We start from the raw sequence: 22,674 nt of genomic DNA on the forward strand, positions 1-22,674 counted from the left end.
TTACTTTCCCCCTCCCCGGTGACGTCCCCCTCTCCCGGTTACTTTCCCCCTCCCCGGTGACGTCCTCCTCTCCCGGTTACTTTCCCCCTCCCCGGTGACGTCCTCCTCTCCCGGTTACTTTCCCCCTCCCCGGTGACGTCCTCCTCTCCCGGTTACTTTCCCCTCTCCCGGTGACGTCCTCCTCTCCCGGTTACTTTCCCCCTCCCCGGTGACGTCCCCCTCTCCCGGTTACTTTCCCCCTCCCCGGTGACGTCCTCCTCTCCCGGTTACTTTCCCCCTCCCCGGTGACGTCCTCCTCTCCCGGTGACGTCCTCCTCTCCCGGTTACTTTCCCCCTCCCCGGTGACGTCCTCCTCTCCCGGTGACGTCCTCCTCTCCCGGTTACTTTCCCCCTCCCCGGTGACGTCCTCCTCTCCCGGTGACGTCCTCCTCTCCCGGTGACGTCCTCCTCTCCCGGTTACTTTCCCCCTCCCCGGTGACGTCCTCCTCTCCCGGTGACGTCCTCCTCTCCCGGTGACGTCCTCCTCTCCCGGTTACTTTCCCCCTCCCCGGTGACGTCCTCCTCTCCCGGTGACGTCCTCCTCTCCCGGTTACTTTGCCCCTCCCCGGTGACGTCCTCCTCTCCCGTTCACTTTCCCCCTCCCCGGTGACGTCCTCCTCTCCCGGTGACGTCCTCCTCTCCCGGTGACTTTCCCCCTCCCCGGTGACGTCCTCCTCTCCCGGTTACTTTGCCCCTCCCCGGTGACGTCCTCCTCTCCCGTTCACTTTCCCCCTCCCCGGTGACGTCCTCCTCTCCCGGTTACTTTGCCCCTCCCCGGTGACGTCCTCCTCTCCCGTTCACTTTCCCCCTCCCCGGTGACGTCCTCCTCTCCCGGTTACTTTCCCCCTCTCCCGGTTACTTTGCCCCTCCCCGGTGACGTCCTCCTCTCCCGGTTACTTTGCCCCTCCCCGGTGACGTCCTCCTCTCCCGTTCACTTTCCCCCTCCCCGGTGACGTCCTCCTCTCCCGGTTACTTTCCCCCTCCCCGGTGACGTCCTCCTCTCCCGGTTACTTTCCCCCTCCCCGGTGACGTCCTCCTCTCCCGGTTACTTTCCCCCTCCCCGGTGACGTCCTCCTCTCCCGGTGACGTCCCCCTCTCCCGGTTACTTTCCCCCTCCCCGGTGACGTCCTCCTCTCCCGGTTACTTTCCCCCTCCCCGGTGACGTCCTCCTCTCCCGGTTACTTTCCCCCTCCCCGGTGACGTCCTCCTCTCCCGGTTACTTTCCCCCTCCCCGGTGACGTCCCCCTCTCCCGGTTACTTTCCCCCTCCCCGGTGACGTCCTCCTCTCCCGGTTACTTTCCCCCTCCCCGGTGACGTCCTCCTCTCCCGGTTACTTTCCCCCTCCCCGGTGACGTCCTCCTCTCCCGGTTACTTTCCCCCTCCCCGGTGACGTCCTCCTCTCCCGGTGACGTCCTCCTCTCCCGGTTACTTTCCCCCTCCCCGGTGACGTCCTCCTCTCCCGGTGACGTCCTCCTCTCCCGGTGACGTCCTCCTCTCCCGGTTACTTTCCCCCTCCCCGGTGACGTCCTCCTCTCCCGGTGACGTCCTCCTCTCCCGGTGACGTCCTCCTCTCCCGGTTACTTTCCCCCTCCCCGGTGACGTCCTCCTCTCCCGGTGACGTCCTCCTCTCCCGGTTACTTTCCCCCTCCCCGGTTACTTTCCCCCTCTCCTCCGGGTGTGTGGGTGGCTGTGGAGAGGTGTGAGCAGCTCCTCTAGGCCCGACCTCCGGTTCCAGGCCCACGTGTGACCCAGCGTCCCAGGCCCTGATGAGGCTGCAGAAACGAGGCCGGGCCTATCGCCAGCGCCCCCGGATCCACAGGCCGGGCAGTGTGAGAAGCCCCGGAGCCTCCCAGGCTGCTTCCTGGCCGCGGACAGCCGCTCTCCTACCTGCGCGCCCAGGGACGCCATGCTGGATACTTTCAATGAGTGAGGCCGCTCATGCCGCTTCCCCCGCCGCCGCCATCTTCTCTCAGCGCGCCTACCCAGCTCCGCCAGTGTGCGCAGGCGCGACCACGCCCCTCCTCCCCGCCACCTCAGGCGGGACGGAGCGTAGCATGCGACCATGTAAGGGCGGGGTCTGACACGTGACTTCTGAGCGGGGGGTGGGGCTCAGTTTACAAACGTGCGAGACACGGAGAAGAAACGGAACTGAAGGGGGAAGAGAGAGAAAACGGGAGAATACGGGGGAAAGAGACAGAACGAGACGGAGGGCTGAGGGGAACGAGACGGAGGGCTGAGAGGAAAGAGACAGAACGAGACGGAGGGCTGAGGGGAAAGAGACGGAGGGCTGAGGGGAAAGAGACGGAACGAGACGGAGGGCTGAGGGGAAAGAGACGGAACGAGACGGAGGGCTGAGGGGAAAGAGACGGAACGAGACGGAGGGCTGAGGGGAAAGAGACGGAACGAGACGGAGGGCTGAGGGGAAAGAGACGGAACGAGACGGAGGGCTGAGGGGAAAGAGACGGAACGAGACGGAGGGCTGAGGGGAAAGAGACGGAACGAGACGGAGGGCTGAGAGGAAAGAGACGGAACGAGACGGAGGGCTGAGAGGAAAGAGACGGAACGAGACGGAGGGCTGAGAGGAAAGAGACGGAACGAGACGGAGGGCTGAGAGGAAAGAGACGGAACGAGACGGAGGGCTGAGAGGAAAGAGACGGAACGAGACGGAGGGCTGAGGGGAAAGAGACGGAACGAGACGGAGGGCTGGGGGGAAAGAGACGGAACGAGACGGAGGGCTGAGGGGAAAGAGACGGAACGAGACGGAGGGCTGGGGGGAAAGAGACAGAACGAGACGGAGGGCTGAGGGGAAAGAGACAGAACGAGACGGAGGGCTGAGGGGAAAGAGACAGAACGAGACGGAGGGCTGAGGGGAAAGAGACAGAACGAGACGGAGGGCTGGGGGGAAAGAGACAGAGGGCTGGGGGGAAAGAGACAGAACGAGACGGAGGGCTGGGGGGAAAGAGACGGAGGGCTGGGGGGAAAGAGACAGAACGAGACGGAGGGCTGAGGGGAAAGAGACAGAACGAGACGGAGGGCTGAGGGGAAAGAGACAGAACGAGACGGAGGGCTGAGGGGAAAGAGACAGAACGAGACGGAGGGCTGAGGGGAAAGAGACAGAGGGCTGGGGGGAAAGAGACAGAACGAGACGGAGGGCTGGGGGGAAAGAGACGGAGGGCTGGGGGGAAAGAGACAGAACGAGACGGAGGGCTGAGGGGAAAGAGACAGAACGAGACGGAGGGCTGAGGGGAAAGAGACAGAACGAGACGGAGGGCTGGGGGGAAAGCGACAGAACGAGACGGAGGACTGAGGGGAAAGAGACGGAACGAGACGGAGGGCTGAGGGGAAAGCGACAGAACGAGACGGAGGGCTGAGGGGAAAGAGACAGAACGAGACGGAGGGCTGAGGGGAAAGAGACGGAACGAGACGGAGGGCTGGGGGGAAAGAGACGGAACGAGACGGAGGGCTGGGGGGAAAGAGACGGAACGAGACGGAGGGCTGGGGGGAAAGAGACGGAACGAGACGGAGGGCTGAGGGGAAAGAGACGGAACGAGACGGAGGGCTGGGGGGAAAGAGACGGAACGAGACGGAGGGCTGAGAGGAAAGAGACGGAACGAGACGGAGGGCTGGGGGAAAGAGACGGAACGAGACGGAGGGCTGGGGGGAAAGAGACGGAACGAGACGGAGGGCTGAGGGGAAAGAGACGGAACGAGACGGAGGGCTGGGGGGAAAGAGACGGAACGAGACGGAGGGCTGGGGGGAAAGAGACGGAACGAGACGGAGGGCTGGGGGGAAAGAGACGGAACGAGACGGAGGGCTGGGGGAAAAGAGACGGAACGAGACGGAGGGCTGAGGGGAAAGAGACGGAACGAGACAGAGGGCTGAGGGGAAAGAGACAGAACGAGACGGAGGGCTGAGGGGAAAGAGACGGAACGAGACGGAGGACTGAGAGGAAAGAGACGGAACGAGACGGAGGGCTGAGGGGAAAGAGACGGAACGAGACGGAGGACTGGGAGGAAAGAGACGGAACGAGACGGAGGGCTGAGAGGAAAGAGACGGAACGAGACAGAGGGCTGAGGGGAAAGAGACGGAACGAGACGGAGGACTGAGAGGAAAGAGACGGAACGAGACGGAGGGCTGAGGGGAAAGAGACGGAACGAGACGGAGGACTGGGAGGAAAGAGACGGAACGAGACGGAGGGCTGAGAGGAAAGAGACGGAACGAGACAGAGGGCTGAGGGGAAAGAGACGGAGGACTGAGGGGAAAGAGACGGAACGAGACGGAGGGCTGAGGGGAAAGACAGAACGAGACGGAGGACTGAGAGAAAAGAGACAGAACGAGACGGAGGACTGAGAGGAAAGAGACGGAGGGCTGAGAGGAAAGAGACGGAACGAGACAGAGGGCTGAGGGGAAAGAGACGGAACGAGACGGAGGACTGAGGGGAAAGAGACGGAACGAGACGGAGGGCTGAGGGGAAAGACAGAACGAGACGGAGGACTGAGAGAAAAGAGACGGAACGAGACGGAGGACTGAGAGGAAAGAGACGGAACGAGACGGAGGGCTGAGAGGAAAGAGACGGAACGAGACGGAGGGCTGAGGGGAAAGAGACGGAACGAGACGGAGGGCTGAGGGGAAAGAGACGGAACGAGACGGAGGGCTGAGGGGAAAGAGACGGAACGAGACGGAGGGCTGAGGGGAAAGAGACGGAACGAGACGGAGGGCTGAGGGGAAAGAGACGGAACGAGACGGAGGGCTGAGGGGAAAGAGACGGAACGAGACGGAGGGCTGAGGGGAAAGAGACGGAACGAGACGGAGGGCTGGGGGGAAAGAGACGGAACGAGACGGAGGGCTGGGGGGAAAGAGACAGAACGAGACGGAGGGCTGGGGGGAAAGAGACGGAGGGCTGGGGGGAAAGAGACGGAGGGCTGGGGGGAAAGAGACAGAACGAGACGGAGGGCTGGGGGGAAAGAGAACGAGACGGAGGGCTGAGAGGAAAGAGACAGAACGAGACGGAGGGCTGAGAGGAAAGAGACGGAACGAGACGGAGGACTGAGGGGAAAGCGACAGAACGAGACGGAGGGCTGAGGGGAAAGAGACAGAACGAGACGGAGGGCTGAGGGGAAAGAGACAGAACGAGACGGAGGGCTGAGGGGAAAGAGACGGAACGAGACGGAGGGCTGAGAGGAAAGAGACGGAACGAGACGGAGGGCTGGGGGGAAAGAGACAGAACGAGACGGAGGGCTGAGGGGAAAGAGACAGAACGAGACGGAGGGCTGAGGGGAAAGAGACAGAACGAGACGGAGGGCTGAGGGGAAAGAGACAGAACGAGACGGAGGGCTGAGAGAAAAGAGACAGAACGAGACGGAGGGCTGAGAGAAAAGAGACAGAACGAGACGGAGGGCTGAGAGAAAAGAGACAGAACGAGACGGAGGGCTGAGGGGAAAGAGACAGACCGAAGGAGACGGAGGGCTGAGGGGAAAGAGACAGAACGAAGGAGACGGAGGGCTGAGGGGAAAGAGACAGAACGAAGGAGACGGAGGGCTGAGGGGAAAGAGACAGAACGAAGGAGACGGAGGGCTGAGGGGAAAGACAAAACGAAGGAGACGGAGGGCTGAGGGGAAAGAGACAAAACGAAGGAGACGGAGGGCTGAGGGGAAAGAGACAAAACGAAGGAGACGGAGGGCTGAGGGGAAAAAGACAAAACGAAGGAGACGGAGGGCTGAGGAGAAAGAGACAAAACGAAGGAGACGGAGGGCTGAGGGGAAAGAGACAAAACGAAGGAGACGGAGGGCTGAGGGGAAAGAGACAGAACAAAGGAGACGGAGGGCTGAGGGGAAAGACACAGAACGAGACGGAGGGCTAAGGGGAAAGAGACAGAAGGAAGGAGACGGAGGGCTGAGGGGAAAGACAGAACGAAGGAGACGGGGGGCTGAGGGGAAAGAGACAGAACGAAGGAGACGGAGGGCTGAGGGGAAAGAGACAGAACGAGACGGAGGGCTGAGGGGAAAGAGACAGAACGAAGGAGACGGAGGGCTGAGGGGAAAGAGAAAGACAGAACGAGACGGAGGGCTGAGGGGGAAGAGACAGAAAACGAGACGGAGGGCTGAGGGGAAAGAGACAGAAAACGAGACGGAGGGCTGAGGGGAAAGACAGAAAACGAGACGGAGGGCTGAGGGGAAAGAGACAGAAAACGAGACGGAGGGCTGAGGGGAAAGAGACATAACGAGACGGAGGGCTGAGGGGAAAGAGACATAACGAGACGGAGGGCTGAGGGGAAAGAGACATAACGAGACGGAGGACTGAGGGGAAAGACATAACGAGACGGAGGACTGAGGGGAAAGACATAACGAGACGGAGGACTGAGGGGAAAGAGAGAGGAAGAACGAGACGAAGGGCTGAGGGAAAAGAGAACGAGATGGAGGACTGGGGAAAGAGACAGAACGAAGGAGATGGAGGGCTGAGGGGAAGAGAACGAAAGAGACGGAGGACTGAGGGGAAAGAGACAGAACGAACGAGACGGAGGGCTGAGGGGAAAGAGACAGAACGAGACGGAGGGCTGAGGGGAAAGAGACAGAACGAGACGGAGGGCTGAGGGGAAAGACAGAACGAGACGGAGGGCTGAGGGGAAAGACAGAACGAGACGGAGGGCTGAGGGGAAAGAGAACGAAGGAGACGGAGGGCTGAGGGGAAAGAGACAGAATGAAGGAGATGGAGGGCTGAGGGGAAAGAGACAGAATGAAGGAGACGGAGGGCTGAAGGGAAAGAGACAGAGGACCGTGGGGGGGGTGGGGGGGGGTTGGCAGAGGACGGGGGGGGAAGAGGCTGAACCAAAGGGAAAGAGACATAGAACAGATCACATGTGAAAGAGACGAATCAGAGGAAAGAGACAGAACTGAGGGTAAAGAGATAATAAACTGAGAGAAGAGACACCTTGAGAGTAAAAAAATACCTGAGAGGAAAGGGGCAGTAAATTGTCCCACACACGTATTAACTTTTGCTTCTCGGATATCCCAGGACGAGCCGACACTGAGTATTCGGGCCCCCAACGCTGGATTCAAGCATAAAACGGTACCTACAATTTAACATGTTTTTCAGTATTTGTTATGCACTTAACACACTTGGCTCCTGAGACTCTACTGATCCTCCACCATGTTTTACAGTAGGCCCCATGCAGTCCTGTAGGCATCATTCTCTGGGTACCAACCAAACCTAGATTCCCCAGGCTGGCAGACAGGGGCAATCCATCACCCCAAGAACAATATTGCGTGCAGCATACCACTGCAGCTAATACTGCATGCTGTACCTAGGCCGGTGTGCAGCTACTGGACCATAGAAATCCACTTGTGAAGCTTCAAGCTCGACCTTCTACTGATGTCAGCTCCAGTTTGAAACTATAGTGAGTGATGTAAAAAAAAAAAAAATTAATTTTTACACTCCATGCACGTGATGGACACATTTTGTGAGTGTAATCTTTATTTTGTTGATTGGGTCACTGTGTAGACGTGTGTAGTGACCTCTACTACCACCACAAGACTACTGACAAGTTCCTGTCAGGCATCACTAACCATCTTGGTCCTGCAGGCGTGCTGGCCATGGATGGCCCTCTGGGGGGTGCACAAGTTACTCAGATGCTTAGGACCAGTAGGTCCTAGGGCCGTGGTTGTCTTCTAGTGGAGCTCCATGTAGCGCTGGGAGACCTCATCTGTCCAGACCTGTTGGAACTGTCCGAGGAGATGATGGTGGAGGGCAGAATGCTTCCATCTTTCAGGAAAAGATGGTCACGATCGTGTACACGCGAAAGGGAGAGAGGTGGGCTACAAGAGACTGGCCAAAACTTTGGTGAAATGACTGAAGACAGTGATGGCAATGATCATCCACCCCGACCAGACCTGCGCCTTTCCCGACCATCACAGACAGCCGCACTCATGTGGGAAATGGACGAGTACATGAAGGCCCACCATGCACACTTGGCCCCCGTCAGTTTGGATCATGAAAAGGCCATATTTCCCATGAGTTCATGCGCAAGGCGCGGCAGAGGTTAGGTTTGGGCGACATGTTTTGATCTTATGTCTTTTCGTTATTGTGTTAACGGCTGGAAGATTGGCCGTTTTCCAGTCCTCTCTGGGGTCAGACATGGCTGCCCTCTGTCACCTCTTAACTATCCTCAGACGCTATCTGGCAGAATGGAGATATCAGAGGGACCACCGGGACCCGAATGATGCGAGGTCAAGTGCTCACTTTTCATGGACTGTTTTCCGTGCTGACCAGAGATTAGTGGACACCATCGTCCAGACACGCGGAGACCTTTGGACAAGCTTCAGGGGCTAAAGGTCAAGTGCCAGAAGTTGAAAGCCATTAGCTTTGGAGACTGCCAACAGGCCGCCTCTGGCCCTTCAACATCCAGCCAGATTTTATCAAGGTTCTTGGACTCTGGTACATGAAAGAAGGAGCGGCCCTCAGGTCCTGGGAAGAATGCTTGCGACAGGTCGAAAAGCGGGCACAAGGATTTGTGGTTGACGATACAGGGTGGCTGGATTAAACCCCTTCTCAACTCCATTTGTGTGGTCTTTCTATAAAGCTTCAGGCCTGTGCATTTCCCCCCTCCCTAGCACCTCTAATATAGCTACCCTACGTTTATACCTGCGTACCAGGGCACTCCGGGAAAGCTGCGTACTTCCTCCACTAAGCTCCGTCTATTTCCGCATACTTCTGCATGCGTCCTGAGTACCTATCTTTGTCATTGGGTACGCAGGACATGCAACTTCATGCGTTCCCGTTCGATCGGCGGGTGCATCAAAACAACGCATCCGCATACATCTGCATGTCCTGCCTACCCAATGTTAAAGATATGTAGAAAAAAATCTGCCACGCCCATTCAGCAAAAATTGGTGTTTATTCAAAGTATAATATTCCAAAAGGTTATATTCATAAATTTTTGAACAATTATTTTTTACTAATGTTAAAGATAGGTATGCAGGACGTATGCAGAAGTAGGCAGAGCTTAACGGGGGAAGTACGCAGTCCTCCGCAAAGCCCCAAACGTCAATGTGAACTTAGCCTGATCCTGAGTTACATCCTGTACTATACCCCCAGAACTGCACTCACTATTCTGCTGGTGCAGTCACTGTATACATACATTACTGATCCTGAGTTACATCCTGTATTATACTCCAGAGCTGCACTCACTATTCTGCTGGTGCAGTCACTGTGTACATACATTACTGATCCTGAGTTACCTCCTGTATTATACTCCAGAGCTGCACTCACTATTCTGCTGGTGCAGTCACTGTGTACATACATTACGGATCCTGAGTTACCTCCTGTATTATACTCCAGAGCTGCACTCACTATTCTGCTGGTGCAGTCACTGTGTACATACATTACATTACTGATCCTGAGTTACCTCCTGTATTATACTCCAGAGCTGCACTCACTATTCTGCTGGTGCAGTCACTGTGTACATACATTACATTACTGATCCTGAGTTACATCCTGTATTATACTCCAGAGCTGCACTCACTATTCTGCTGGTGCAGTCACTGTGTACATACATTACATTACTGATCCTGAGTTACATCCTGTATTATACTCCAGAGCTGCACTCACTATTCTGCTGGTGCAGTCACTGTGTACATACATTACATTACTGATCCTGAGTTAGATCCTGTATTATACCCCAGAGCTGCACTCACTATTCTGCTGGTGCAGTCACTGTGTACATACATTACGGATCCTGAGTTACCTCCTGTATTATACTCCAGAGCTGCACTCACTATTCTGCTGGTGCAGTCATTGTGTACATACATTACATTACTGATCCTGAGTTACATCCTGTATTATACCCCAGAGCTGCACTCACTATTCTGCTGGTGCTGTCACTGTGTACATACATTACATTAGTGATCCTGAGTTACCTCCTGTATTATACCCCAGAGCTGCACTCACTATTCTGCTGGTGCAGTCACTGTGTACATACATTACTGATCCTGAGTTACATCCTGTATTATACTCCAGAGCTGCACTCACTATTCTGCTGGTGCAGTCACTGTGTACATACATTACTGATCCTGAGTTACATCCTGTATTATCCTCCAGAGCTGCACTCACTATTCTGCTGGTGCAGTCACTGTGTACATACATTACATTACTGATCCTGAGTTACATCCTGTATTATACCCCAGAGCTGCACTCACTATTCTGCTGGTGCAGTCACTGTGTACATACATTACTGATCCTGAGTTACATCCTGTATTATACTCCAGAGCTGCACTCACTATTCTGCTGGTGCAGTCACTGTGTACATACATTACTGATCCTGAGTTACATCCTGTATTATCCTCCAGAGCTGCACTCACTATTCTGCTGGTGCAGTCACTGTGTACATACATTACTGATCCTGAGTTACCTCCTGTATTATACCCCAGAGCTGCACTCCCTATTCTGCTGGTGCAGTCACTGTGTACATACATTACATTACTGATCCTGAGTTACATCCTGTATTATACTTCAGAGCTGCACTCACTATTCTGCAGGTGCAGTCACTGTGTACATACATTACTGATCCTGAGTTACCTCCTGTATTATACCCCAGAGCTGCGCTCACTATTCTGCTGGTGCAGTCACTGTGTACATACATTACTGATCCTGAGTTACATCCTGTATTATACTTCAGAGCTGCACTCACTATTCTGCAGGTGCAGTCACTGTGTACATACATTACTGATCCTGAGTTACATCCTGTATTATACCCCAGAGCTGCACTCACTATTCTGCTGGTGCAGTTACTGTGTACATACATTACATTACTGATCCTGAGTTACATCCTGTATTATCCTCCAGAGCTGCACTCACTATTCTGCTGGTGCAATCACTGTGTACATACATTACTGATCCTGAGTTACCTCCTGTATTATACCCCAGAGCTGCACTCACTATTCTGCTGGTGCAGTCACTGTGTACATACATTACTGATCCTGAGTTACCTCCTGTATTATACCCCAGAGCTGCACTCACTATTCTGCTGGTGCAATCACTGTGTACATACATTACTGATCCTGAGTTACATCCTGTATTATACCCCAGAGCTGCACTCACTATTCTGCTGGTGCAGTCACTGTGTACATACATTACATTACTGATCCTGAGTTACCTCCTGTATTATACCCCAGAGCTGCACTCACTATTCTGCTGGTGCAGTCACTGTGTACATACATGACATTACTGATCCTGAGTTACATCCTATATTATACCCCAGAGCTGCACTCACTATTCTGCTGGTGCAGTCACTGTGTACATACATTACATTACTGATCCTGAGTTACATCCTGTATTATCCTCCAGAGCTGCACTCACTATTCTGCTGGTGCAGTCACTGTGTACATACATTACTGATCCTGAGTTACATCCTGTATTATACTCCAGAGCTGCACTCACTATTCTGCTGGTGCAGTCACTGTGTACATACATTACATTACTGATCCTGGGTTACATCCTGTTTTATACTCCAGAGCTGCACTCACTATTCTGCTGGTGCAGTCACTGTGTACATACATTACATTACTGATCCTGGGTTACATCCTGTTTTATACTCCAGAGCTGCACTCACTATTCTGCTGGTGCAGTCACTGTGTACATACATTACATTACTGATCCTGAGTTACATCCTGTATTATACCCCAGAGCTGCACTCACTATTCTGCTGGTGCAGTCACTGTGTACATACATTACTGATCCTGAGTTACATCCTGTATTATCCTCCAGAGCTGCACTCACTATTCTGCTGGTGCAGTCACTGTGTACATACATTACTGATCCTGAGTTACATCCTGTATTATACTCCAGAGCTGCACTCACTATTCTGCTGGTGCAGTCACTGTGTACATACATTACTGATCCTGAGTTACATCCTGTATTATCCTCCAGAGCTGCACTCACTATTCTGCTGGTGCAGTCACTGTGTACATACATTACATTACTGATCCTGAGTTACATCCTGTATTATACTCCAGAGCTGCACTCACTATTCTGCTGGTGCAGTCACTGTGTACATACATTACATTACTGATCCTGAGTTACATCCTGTATTATCCTCCAGAGCTGCACTCATTATTCTGCTGGTGCAGTCACTGTGTACATACTTTACTGATCCTGAGTTACATCCTGTATTATACTCCAGAGCTGCACTCACTATTCTGCTGGTGCAGTCACTGTGTACATACATTACATTACTGATCCTGAGTTACATCCTGTATTATCCTCCAGAGCTGCACTCACTATTCTGCTGGTGCAGTCACTGTGTACATACATTACATTACTGATCCTGAGTTACATCCTGTTTTATACCCCAGAGCTGCACTCACTATTCTGCTGGTGCAGTCACTGTGTACATACATTATGGATCCTGAGTTACCTCCTGTATTATACCCCAGAGCTGCACTCACTATTCTGCTGGTGCAGTCACTGTGTACATACATTATGGATCCTGAGTTACCTCCTGTATTATACTCCAGAGCTGCACTCACTATTCTGCTGGTGCAGTCACTGTGTACATACATTACTGATCCTGAGTTACATCCTGTATTATACTCCAGAGCTGCACTCACTATTCTGCTGGTGCAGTCACTGTGTACATACATTACTGATCCTGAGTTACATCCTGTATTATACCCCAGAGCTGCACTCACTATTCTGCTGGTGCAGTCACTGTGTACATACATTACATTACTGATCCTGAGTTACCTCCTGTATTATACCCCAGAGCTGCACTCACTATTCTGCTGGTGCAGTCACTGTGTACATACATTACTGATCCTGAGTTACCTCCTGTATTATACTCCAGAGCTGCACTCACTATTCTGCTGGTGCAGTCACTGTGTACATACATTACATTACTGATCCTGAGTTACATCCTGTATTATACTCCAGAGCTGCACTCACTATTCTGCTGGTGCAGTCACTGTGTACATACATTACATTACTGATCCTGAGTTACATCCTGTATTATACCCCAGAGCTGCACTCACTATTCTGCTGGTGCAGTCACTGTGTACATACATTACTGATCCTGAGTTACATCCTGTATTATCCTCCAGAGCTGCACTCACTATTCTGCTGGTGCAGTCACTGTGTACATACATTACATTACTGATCCTGAGTTACCTCCTGTATTATACCCCAGAGCTGCACTCACTATTCTGCTGGTGCAGTCACTGTGTACATACATTACTGATCCTGAGTTACATCCTGTATTATACCCCAGAGCTGCACTCACTATTCTGCTGGTGCAGTCACTGTGTACATACATTACATTACTGATCCTGAGTTACATCCTGTATTATACCCCAGAGCTGCACTCACTATTCTGCTGGTGCAGTCACTGTGTACATACATTACTGATCCTGAGTTACCTCCTGTATTATACTCCAGAGCTGCACTCACTATTCTGCTGGTGCAGTCACTGTATACATACATTACATTACTGATCCTGAGTTACATCCTGTATTATACCCCAGAGCTGCACTCACTATTCTGCTGGTGCAGTCACTGTGTACATACATTACATTACTGATCCTGAGTTACCTCCTGTATTATACTCTAGAGCTGCACTCACTATTCTGCTGGTGCAGTCACTGTGTACATACATTACATTACTGATCCTGAGTTACATCCTGTATTATACTCCAGAGCTGCACTCACTATTCTGCTGGTGCAGTCACTGTGTACATACATTACATTACTGATCCTGAGTTACATCCTGTATTATACCCCAGAGCTGCACTCACTATTCTGCTGGTGCAGTCACTGTGTACATACATTACATTACTGATCCTGAGTTACATCCTGTATTATACCCCAGAGCTGCACTCACTATTCTGCTGGTGCAGTCACTGTGTACATACATTACTGATCCTGAGTTACCTCCTGTATTATACTCCAGAGCTGCACTCACTATTCTGCTGGTGCAGTCACTGTGTACATACATTACTGATCCTGAGTTACATCCTGTATTATACTCCAGAGCTGCACTCACTATTCTGCTGGTGCAGTCACTGTGTACATACATTACATTACTGATCCTGAGTTACATCCTGTATTATACCCCAGAGCTGCACTCACTATTCTGCTGGTGCAGTCACTGTGTACATACATTACTGATCCTGAGTTACCTCCTGTATTATACTCCAGAGCTGCACTCACTATTCTGCTGGTGCAGTCACTGTGTACATACATTACATTACTGATCCTGAGTTACATTCTGTATTATACCCCAGAGCTGCACTCACTATTCTGCTGGTGCAGTCACTGTGTACATACATTACTGATCCTGAGTTACATCCTGTATTATACCCCAGAGCTGCACTCACTATTCTGCTGGTGCCGTCACTGTGTACATACATTACATTACTGATCCTGAGTTATATCCTGTATTATACTCCAGAGCTGCACTCACTATTCTGCTGGTGTAGTCACTGTGTACATACATTACTGATCCTGAGTTACATCCTGTATTATACCCCAGAGCTGCACTCACTATTCTGCTGGTGCAGTCACTGTGTACATACATTACATTACTGATCCTGAGTTATATCCTGTATTATACTCCAGAGCTGCACTCACTATTCTGCTGGTGCAGTCACTGTGTGCATACATTACTGATCCTGAGTTACCTCCTGTATTATACCCCAGAGCTGCACTCACTATTCTGCTGGTGCAGTCACTGTGTACATACATTACTGATCCTGAGTTACATCCTGTATTATACCCCAGAGCTGCACTCACTATTCTGCTGGTGCAGTCACTGTGTACATACATTACATTACTGATCCTGAGTTACATCCTGTATTATACCCCAGAGCTGCACTCACTATTCTGCTGGTGCAGTCACTGTGTACATACATTACATTACTGATCCTGAGTTACATCCTGTATTATACTCCAGAGCTGCACTCACTATTCTGCTGGTGCAGTCACTGTGTTTCACAAACAGATGCAGGCACATTTTGAGGTTTCAGTGTTTTTATGACTCGGCCATAAAATATCTAAAAGGAAACAAACAACATGAGGATATAAAATCCAGTGTGGAAGATCGGTACAATGAGGACACCTACAAATCCAGGCAGGATGAAGTGTAGCCGGGGCGATACCGGGGGATTGTACCTGTAGGACCCCAAAGCCCCCAGTGCAGGAGGAAACCAGAGGGACTGACAGCTAGGACCCCCAGAGATCACTGGTACAAAGGGGGCTGGCAATTGTATAGTGGCCACCTTGGATTTTTCAGTGACTGTTCGGATTGCTACTTCCTATAGGTGGCACTAGAGTGCTAGTCCTCTTCCTCTCTGAAGAGACAATTTGCATATTTCCCAGAGGAGCATTGCGGCTGTAAGTCTCCTCACCTTGGCATGCTTATCATGTCACTGTCCGCCAGGAGACACGATACTTCTTGGATCTCCGTGTCTCCTGGGGATACGCCCTTCAGAGGACAAGGTTTCTTCATTTTTGTTCTCAGATGTATAAAATTAAATGTTGCAATAAAATGTCATTAAAAGCTTTCCATCACCGCCATGCTGCCTGGGCTATTGCTGACTTCACAGCTGATGAGTTTGTCGCCCTTTTATCCGTTTTTCAGGGCTCCTATCAGCTGGTTTATGAGCACAACAAAGCTCAGATCTCTTAATGTGGTCAGTGGAGAGGAGCAGTGAAAACTCAGATCAGAGCGAGCTCACTGACAGATCCTCCGTCACAGGCAACAACATTGTAACCCTCTTCAGGTTTTACATGGACTTTGCAATGTTTGTATCAACCGGCTAATTCCTACTGGAGGTCACAGCTAATGGTCGGCCCCCTAAATGTGATCGAGGCAGCGGTCCGGGCCTAGACTTAACAGCTCACGACCCACATGCAGACTCTTCATAGTATGCGCCACTCACGACACAATGTAACAGGTGACAAGAACGCAAAGACTGTAAATCCTTCATCTTCCCGATCATAAAGATGACCAACAATCCATACTCCAGTCACAGCCAGAGCTGCGCTCACAATTCTGGATTTCGGTTATGATGTAAGTCCCGTTGAAGATGGACGTGGTTACAGGACATTACGTGTAGATTGATCCATGAAATGAGAGAAGTGCAAGCCCTGCTAGCAGCGGAGTCAGACGGGACGAGTCTGCGTCGTTCACACTGACGGTTTGCGGCCATGTTCCCAGAGATCACCTCTATCTGCAGGAACGCTGCTAGAACCCTTCACTATGACCTCGGATATAACCAGTCCCACCAGTAAAGGCCGACAGCATCTGCTCTGGGTGGAGGTTTTACCAATCACAGGAGTGACTATGACGGAGCACGTTTGTTCGTCATTCCTTAGGTTTCTTCGTGTTATTCCAGCCTCGGGGGTTATTCTTTTACCCGGCGAGTCCTATGTGCCGGCACAGGACGTGTCCTAGGGGGACCCAACTTTATCTGTGGCCTGGAAAGCAGCACTGATGGAGAAGTCGGCGTCAGGACCCAGCTGGGTGCGGGGCTCGGCCTCACGATCGGGCAGACGATCATCGGCCCCTGTCTGACGGTCTCTTTGTTTTTGTTTTCTTGGCTTTGTCGTAGCTCCGGTTTTTCAGGACACACACACAGGCGGACACCCCAGCCACTGTCTTCGGCAGGTCCGTTCCTTTCACCCACTTCTTCCTTTCTTTATCATATATTTGGACAGTCCTTGAGAAAGCCGTGTTCTCCCAGCTGTAGCCGCCCAGGATATAAATCTTATTGTCTAGAACGGCTGCCCCGGACTCGCTGTTCGGCTGAAGTAGTGGGGCGACCCGCGTCCACTGATCGCACTGGGGGCTGTAGCACTCCACCGCCAGGATGTCAAACCGCTCCATGGACTCCAGGTTGTCATCGCTGCCCCCTATAGCATATATACTGTCATCCAGTGTGCACATACTGTGCCAGCCGCGGGCGATGGTCATGGGTCTCCTCTCCTCCCAGGCATCAGCTCGCGGGTCGTAGCACAGCAGGTTCTTCCTGTAGGGGCCAATCTGGTAATCGTGTCCTCCAGAGATGTAGACATAGTCCTTGTGTACGGCCCCAGCATGTCCGTATGTGAATCTGAAATATAGAAGCAGCGTCATTGTATTGTGGCAAGTTTACAATGAGACATTATCTGCATATCAGGAGCCCAAACCATTCATCCCCATACACATCATGGTAAACACCAAGTCCTGTGTTCTCCTGAGAAGTCGCTGCTGAGGGGTCTGCAAGAGGGGGGCTGAAGGGTCCGCTATTCCCCCGGTTCACATGCTGCAGATTGGGTAAATAGGGTGTGTATGTGGTTATAATAGAGAAAAACCAAAGCGCTGCTGCCAGATACCCCTGTCCTCCTCCAGGCCCCTCTGTCCCTCTCCTCCAGACACCTTTGACTTCGGTTTATCTCTTGTAAGAACAAATGATTGGACATGTGGAAATCCAGATCAGTGCCTTTACTGTACTATAAATGTGCAGTTATACACGTCGGCGTATTGCCGTTAGTAAAAGTGAATCCATTTACATCAGCTATGTGGCTACAAACCGCATCCTGACTGCCCCCCCCATCCTGACTGTCCTCCACCTGCATCCATACCGACTGTCCTCTACGACTGTCCTCCTCAGTCCTGTCCTCGCTCTACCTGCGTCCCGACTGTCCTCCACACGGTCCTCCCTCCACCTGCGTCCCGACTGTCCTCCACCTCCACCTGCGTCCCGACTGTCCTCCACCTCCTCCGTCCGGTCCAACCTCCACCTGCGTCCCAACTGTCCTCCACCTCCTCCGTCCTGTCTTCCCTCCACCTGCGTCCCGACTGTCCTCCACCTGCATCTCGACTGTCCTCCACCTCCTCCGTCCTGTCTTCCCTCCACCTGCGTCCCGACTGTCCTCCACCTGCATCTCGACTGTCCTCCACCTCCCCCATCCGGTCCTCCCTCCACCTGCGTCCCGACTGTCCTCCACCTCCTCCGTCCTGTCCTCCCTCCACCTGCGTCCCGACTGTCCTCCACCTCCTCCGTCCTGTCCTCCCTCCACCTACGTCCCGACTGTCCTCCACCTCCTCCGTCCTGTCCTCCCTCCACCTGCGTCCCGACTGTCCTCCACCTCCTCCGTCCTGTCCTCCCTCCACCTGCGTCCCGACTGTCCTCCACCTCCACCTGCATCCCGACTGTCCCCCACCTCCTCCGTCCGGTCCTCCCTCCACCTGTGTCCCGACTGTCCTCCACCTCCTCCGTCCTGTCCTCCCTCCACCTCCGTCGGGTCCTCCCTCCACCTGTGTCCCGACTGTCCTCCACCTCCTCCGTCCAGTCCTCCCTCCACCTGCATCCCGACTGTCCTCCACCTCCTCCGTCCGGTCCTCCCTCCACCTGCGCCCCGACTGACCTCCACCTGCGTCCCGACTGTCCTCTACCTCTTCTGTCCAGTCCAACCTCCACCTGCGTCCCGACTGTCCTTCACCTCCACCTGCGTCCCGACTGTCCTCCAGCTCCTCCGTCCGGTCCTCCCTCCACCTGCGTCCTGACTGTCCTCCAACCCCTCCGTCCAGTCCTCCCTCCGCCCCGACAGTCCTTCGTCCTGACTGTCCCCCTTCTCGCCTGGCAGTGCAGTTCCTGGTTAAGACCCCCCAGTAGCACAATGTCTGTCCACGACGTCCGTGAATTGCAGGTAGCTATTCTTGAACCCAGAGATAAATGTGAAGGAATCAGACGTGGGGAGATCTACTCTGTTGAGGTATTTAGCCAGTGGACGATTATCTAGACAGAAACAACTGTATCAAACCCTCAGCTGTGAGAGGTGTGATGGAAGTGGCAGAATATTTTGAGAGTGACACAAACTTTGGTTTGTACATTTTGCAGCTTCAGTGTTTTCGCCCTTTTAAATCAGTCATTTCTATACGTTTTTACACTATTATTTAAAGATACATGAAGTTTCTGTAAAGCGTCAATAGTTTAATGGTCCTTGTGAATGGACGCTTACTGCAGGCAGACGCAGGACTCATGGCAGCGTCAACATCCGGAGAAGAAAACAGTGCGAGTCTTCATCAGAGAAAGTAACTTTCCCCGTGCTCTGCGGACCAGTCTCTACACAATGTCAGTTGGTCCTTGGTGTTTTCTTAGTGGCTTCTTTGCTGCCCTTCTTGACACCCGGCCGCCTCCACAAGCCGTCGCCTCACTGACACCTGCCTGCTGCCGTTCCTGAGCAAGCTCTGCACTGGGGCTAAACTGAGCCCCGTAGCTGAAACTTCTATAGGAGATGGTTCTGGTACTTGCTGGACTATTTTCAGAACCATTTTCTTTTGATGTTCATGATGATCTGATAAATGGTTGATTTAAGGGCAATCTTACAAGCAGCAATGTCCTTGCTGTAAAGCCCTTTTGATGCAAAGCATTAATGACTGCACGGGTTTCCTTGGAGGTAACCATTGGTTAACAGAAGACAATGCTTTCAGCACCAGCCACTTTTTACAGCCCCCAGTCTGCTCTTATCACTCCATCACCATGACAGAGTGATATCAGCTGCCTTGTCCTAGTTAACACTTTCTCCCACACTAACGAGAAGATCAATGGATTTATGCAAGAGGTCGTTTTGTGGCAGCAGTGAAAAATCAGTGAAAATGGGGTTTTTAGATGGTTCATTTTCATAGCAAGGAATTAATTTTCAATTCTTCTGATCTCTCTTCTAGATATAGTGTTAATGCAAATTTCCACTACGAAAACTGAAGCAACAAAATATGTACACCCCAAATTTATGTCCGTCTCAAAACTTTTGGTCACGACTGGCGGGTATGTGCACACAGAGTCTTTTGCTGATTTTTGGGGGGGCAGAAACTGATCAAAACTCCAGAGTTTTTGAAGAGTTTTTAAGTAGGGTTTGGACAGTTTTTGCTCAGTTCCAGCTCCAAAATTTCTTCAATAAGATGCAGTACGAACAAACCCTTGGATCGAGAAGATTTTTAGGCTTTGAATGTAAACAGCAAGCAGAGATGTTAACAAGTGCAAAGAAATTATGTATCCAGTCATTATATAGGATGAGATTGCTCTCGGACAATCAGTCAGGAAAGTCACAACACAACCATTCCACAACTTTTAGGTTTTGCTTTTATATTTGGGATTTTGTTTGGTTTCCGCAAGCAGCAGAATTTGCCTGATACATTTATTCCGGGGATCGGGCCGATGAGGGTGATAACACCTTTAGATGGCTTTGGTATAGATGAATAGACCTCCTCCTACCCGTCGTCATCCCCGGCGCTGTGGCGTGCCGGCGACTGATCAGGCAGGTAGAAGGAGGGCAGACCTACATGTCACTCGCCGTCATGTCAGCAATAAAGTCAGCATCGCATTCACCTCGGCAGCTCAGACATGTAGCTCCAAAGATCGAGCTGAGGGCAGTAGACTTCCACCGAGGACAGGGCGCCATTTTCATTCCTTCCACCGACTGCGACAAGTTTATCGGTCACGGCACCTAAATAAAAATCCACGCGATGCTGATTCATGGAGGCGACCTGTGAACGGCAAACGTGACACTCAGGGGAGGCAGTAGATTTACAGTCTTAAGCACCGGAATGAGACAGTCTACAGATTTCTGATACGTCTTTACATGCCGTCAGTCAGTGAAGACATCTTTACCTATACCCAGAGGCTGAAAAAACTCTACAAACCCCATGCTTTTCCCAGCTACAAGTTCTATCCAGTCTAGCCAATCCTCTAAACATTCCACATAGATACAATGTATCAGTCCAATCCTCTAAACATTCCACATAGATACAATGTATCAGTCCAATCCTCTAAACATTCCACATAGATACAATGTATCAGTCCAATCCTCTAAACAGTCCACATAGATACAATGTATCAGCCCAATCCTCTAAACATTCCACATAGATACAATGTATCGGTCCAATCCTCTAAACAGTCCACATAGATACAATGTATCAGTCCGATCCTCTAAACATTCCACATAGATACAATGTATCAGTCCAATCCTCTAAACATTCCACATAGATACAATGTATCAGTCCAATCCTCTAAACAGTCCACATAGATACAATGTATCGGTCCAATCCTCTAAACAGTCCACATAGATACAATGTATCAGCCCAATCCTCTAAACAGTCCACATAGATACAATGTATCAGTCCAATCCTCTAAACAGTCCACATAGATACAATGTATCAGCCCAATCCTCTAAACATTCCACATAGATACAATGTATCGGTCCAATCCTCTAAACAGTCCACATAGATACAATGTATCAGTCCGATCCTCTAAACATTCCACATAGATACAATGTATCAGTCCAATCCTCTAAACATTCCACATAGATACAATGTATCGGTCCGATCCTCTAAACATTCCATAGATACAATGTATCGGTCCGATCCTCTAAACATTCCATAGATACAATGTATCGGTCCGATCCTCTAAACAGTCCACATAGATACAATGTATCAGTCCAATCCGCTAAACATTCCATAGATACAATGTATCGGTCCAATCCTCTAAACATTCCATAGATACAATGTATCGGTCCGATCCTCTAAACATTCCATAGATACAATGTATCGGTCCGATCCTCTAAACAGTCCACATAGATACAATGTATCAGTCCAATCCGCTAAACATTCCATAGATACAATGTATCAGTCCAATCCTCTAAACATTCCACATAGATACAATGTATCGGTCCGATCCTCTAAACATTCCATAGATACAATGTATCAGTCCAATCCTCTAAACATTCCACATAGATACAATGTATCGGTCCGATCCTCTAAACATTCCATAGATACAATGTATCAGTCCAATCCTCTAAACATTCCACATAGATACAATGTATCAGTCCAATCCTCTAAACATTCCACATAGATACAATGTATCGGTCCGATCCTCTAAACATTCCATAGATACAATGTATCAGTCCAATCCTCTAAACATTCCACATAGATACAATGTATCGGTCCAATCCGCTAAACATTCCACATAGATACAATGTATCAGTCCAATCCTCTAAACATTCCACATAGATACAATGTATCGGTCCAATCCTCTAAACATTCCACATAGATACAATGTATCAGTCCAATCCTCTAAACAGTCCACATAGATACAATGTATCGGTCCGATCCTCTAAACATTCCACATAGATACAATGTATCAGTCCAATCCTCTAAACATTCCACATAGATACAATGTATCAGTCCAATCCTCTAAACATTCCACATAGATACAATGTATCAGTCCAATCCTCTAAACATTCCATATAGATACAATGTATCGGTCCGATCCTCTAAACATTCCATAGATACAATGTATCAGTCCAATCCTCTAAACATTCCATAGATACAATGTATCGGTCCGATCCTCTAAACATTCCACATAGATACAATGTATCAGTCCAATCCTCTAAACATTCCACATAGATACAATGTATCAGTCCAATCCTCTAAACATTCCATAGATACAATGTATCAGTCCAATCCTCTAAACATTCCATAGATACAATGTATCGGTCCAATCCTCTAAACATTCCATAGATACAATGTATCAGTCCAATCCTCTAAACATTCCACATAGATACAATGTATCAGTCCAATCCTCTAAACATTCCACATAGATACAATGTATC

General features: G+C 50.9%; 2 protein-coding genes across 2 annotated transcripts in view; both read right to left on the reverse strand.

Annotated features, from left to right (window-relative positions):
• The window catches only part of USP10 (ubiquitin specific peptidase 10), a 79,487-nt gene extending 77,417 nt beyond the window's left edge, over positions 1 to 2,070 (reverse strand). The window contains exon 1 of the mRNA XM_069739476.1: positions 1,927 to 2,070. Within this exon, the coding sequence (XP_069595577.1) occupies positions 1,927 to 1,947 (21 nt within the window). The 5' untranslated portion in view covers positions 1,948 to 2,070. The remainder of the gene's footprint in view (positions 1 to 1,926) is intronic.
• Positions 2,071 to 15,033: 12,963 nt separating this feature from the next.
• KLHL36 (kelch like family member 36) overlaps positions 15,034 to 22,674 on the reverse strand; it is a 28,714-nt gene continuing 21,073 nt past the window's right edge. Inside the window, exons 4-5 of the mRNA XM_069739477.1 lie at positions 20,394 to 20,551; positions 15,034 to 17,135 (exon numbers count right to left, since the gene is read on the reverse strand). Coding sequence (XP_069595578.1) covers positions 16,580 to 17,135; positions 20,394 to 20,551 — 714 coding nt within the window. The 3' untranslated portion in view covers positions 15,034 to 16,579. The remainder of the gene's footprint in view (positions 17,136 to 20,393; positions 20,552 to 22,674) is intronic.

This window comes from Ranitomeya imitator, chromosome 9 (genome assembly GCF_032444005.1).
Source record: "Ranitomeya imitator isolate aRanImi1 chromosome 9, aRanImi1.pri, whole genome shotgun sequence".
Taxonomy (NCBI): Eukaryota; Metazoa; Chordata; class Amphibia; order Anura; family Dendrobatidae; genus Ranitomeya; species Ranitomeya imitator.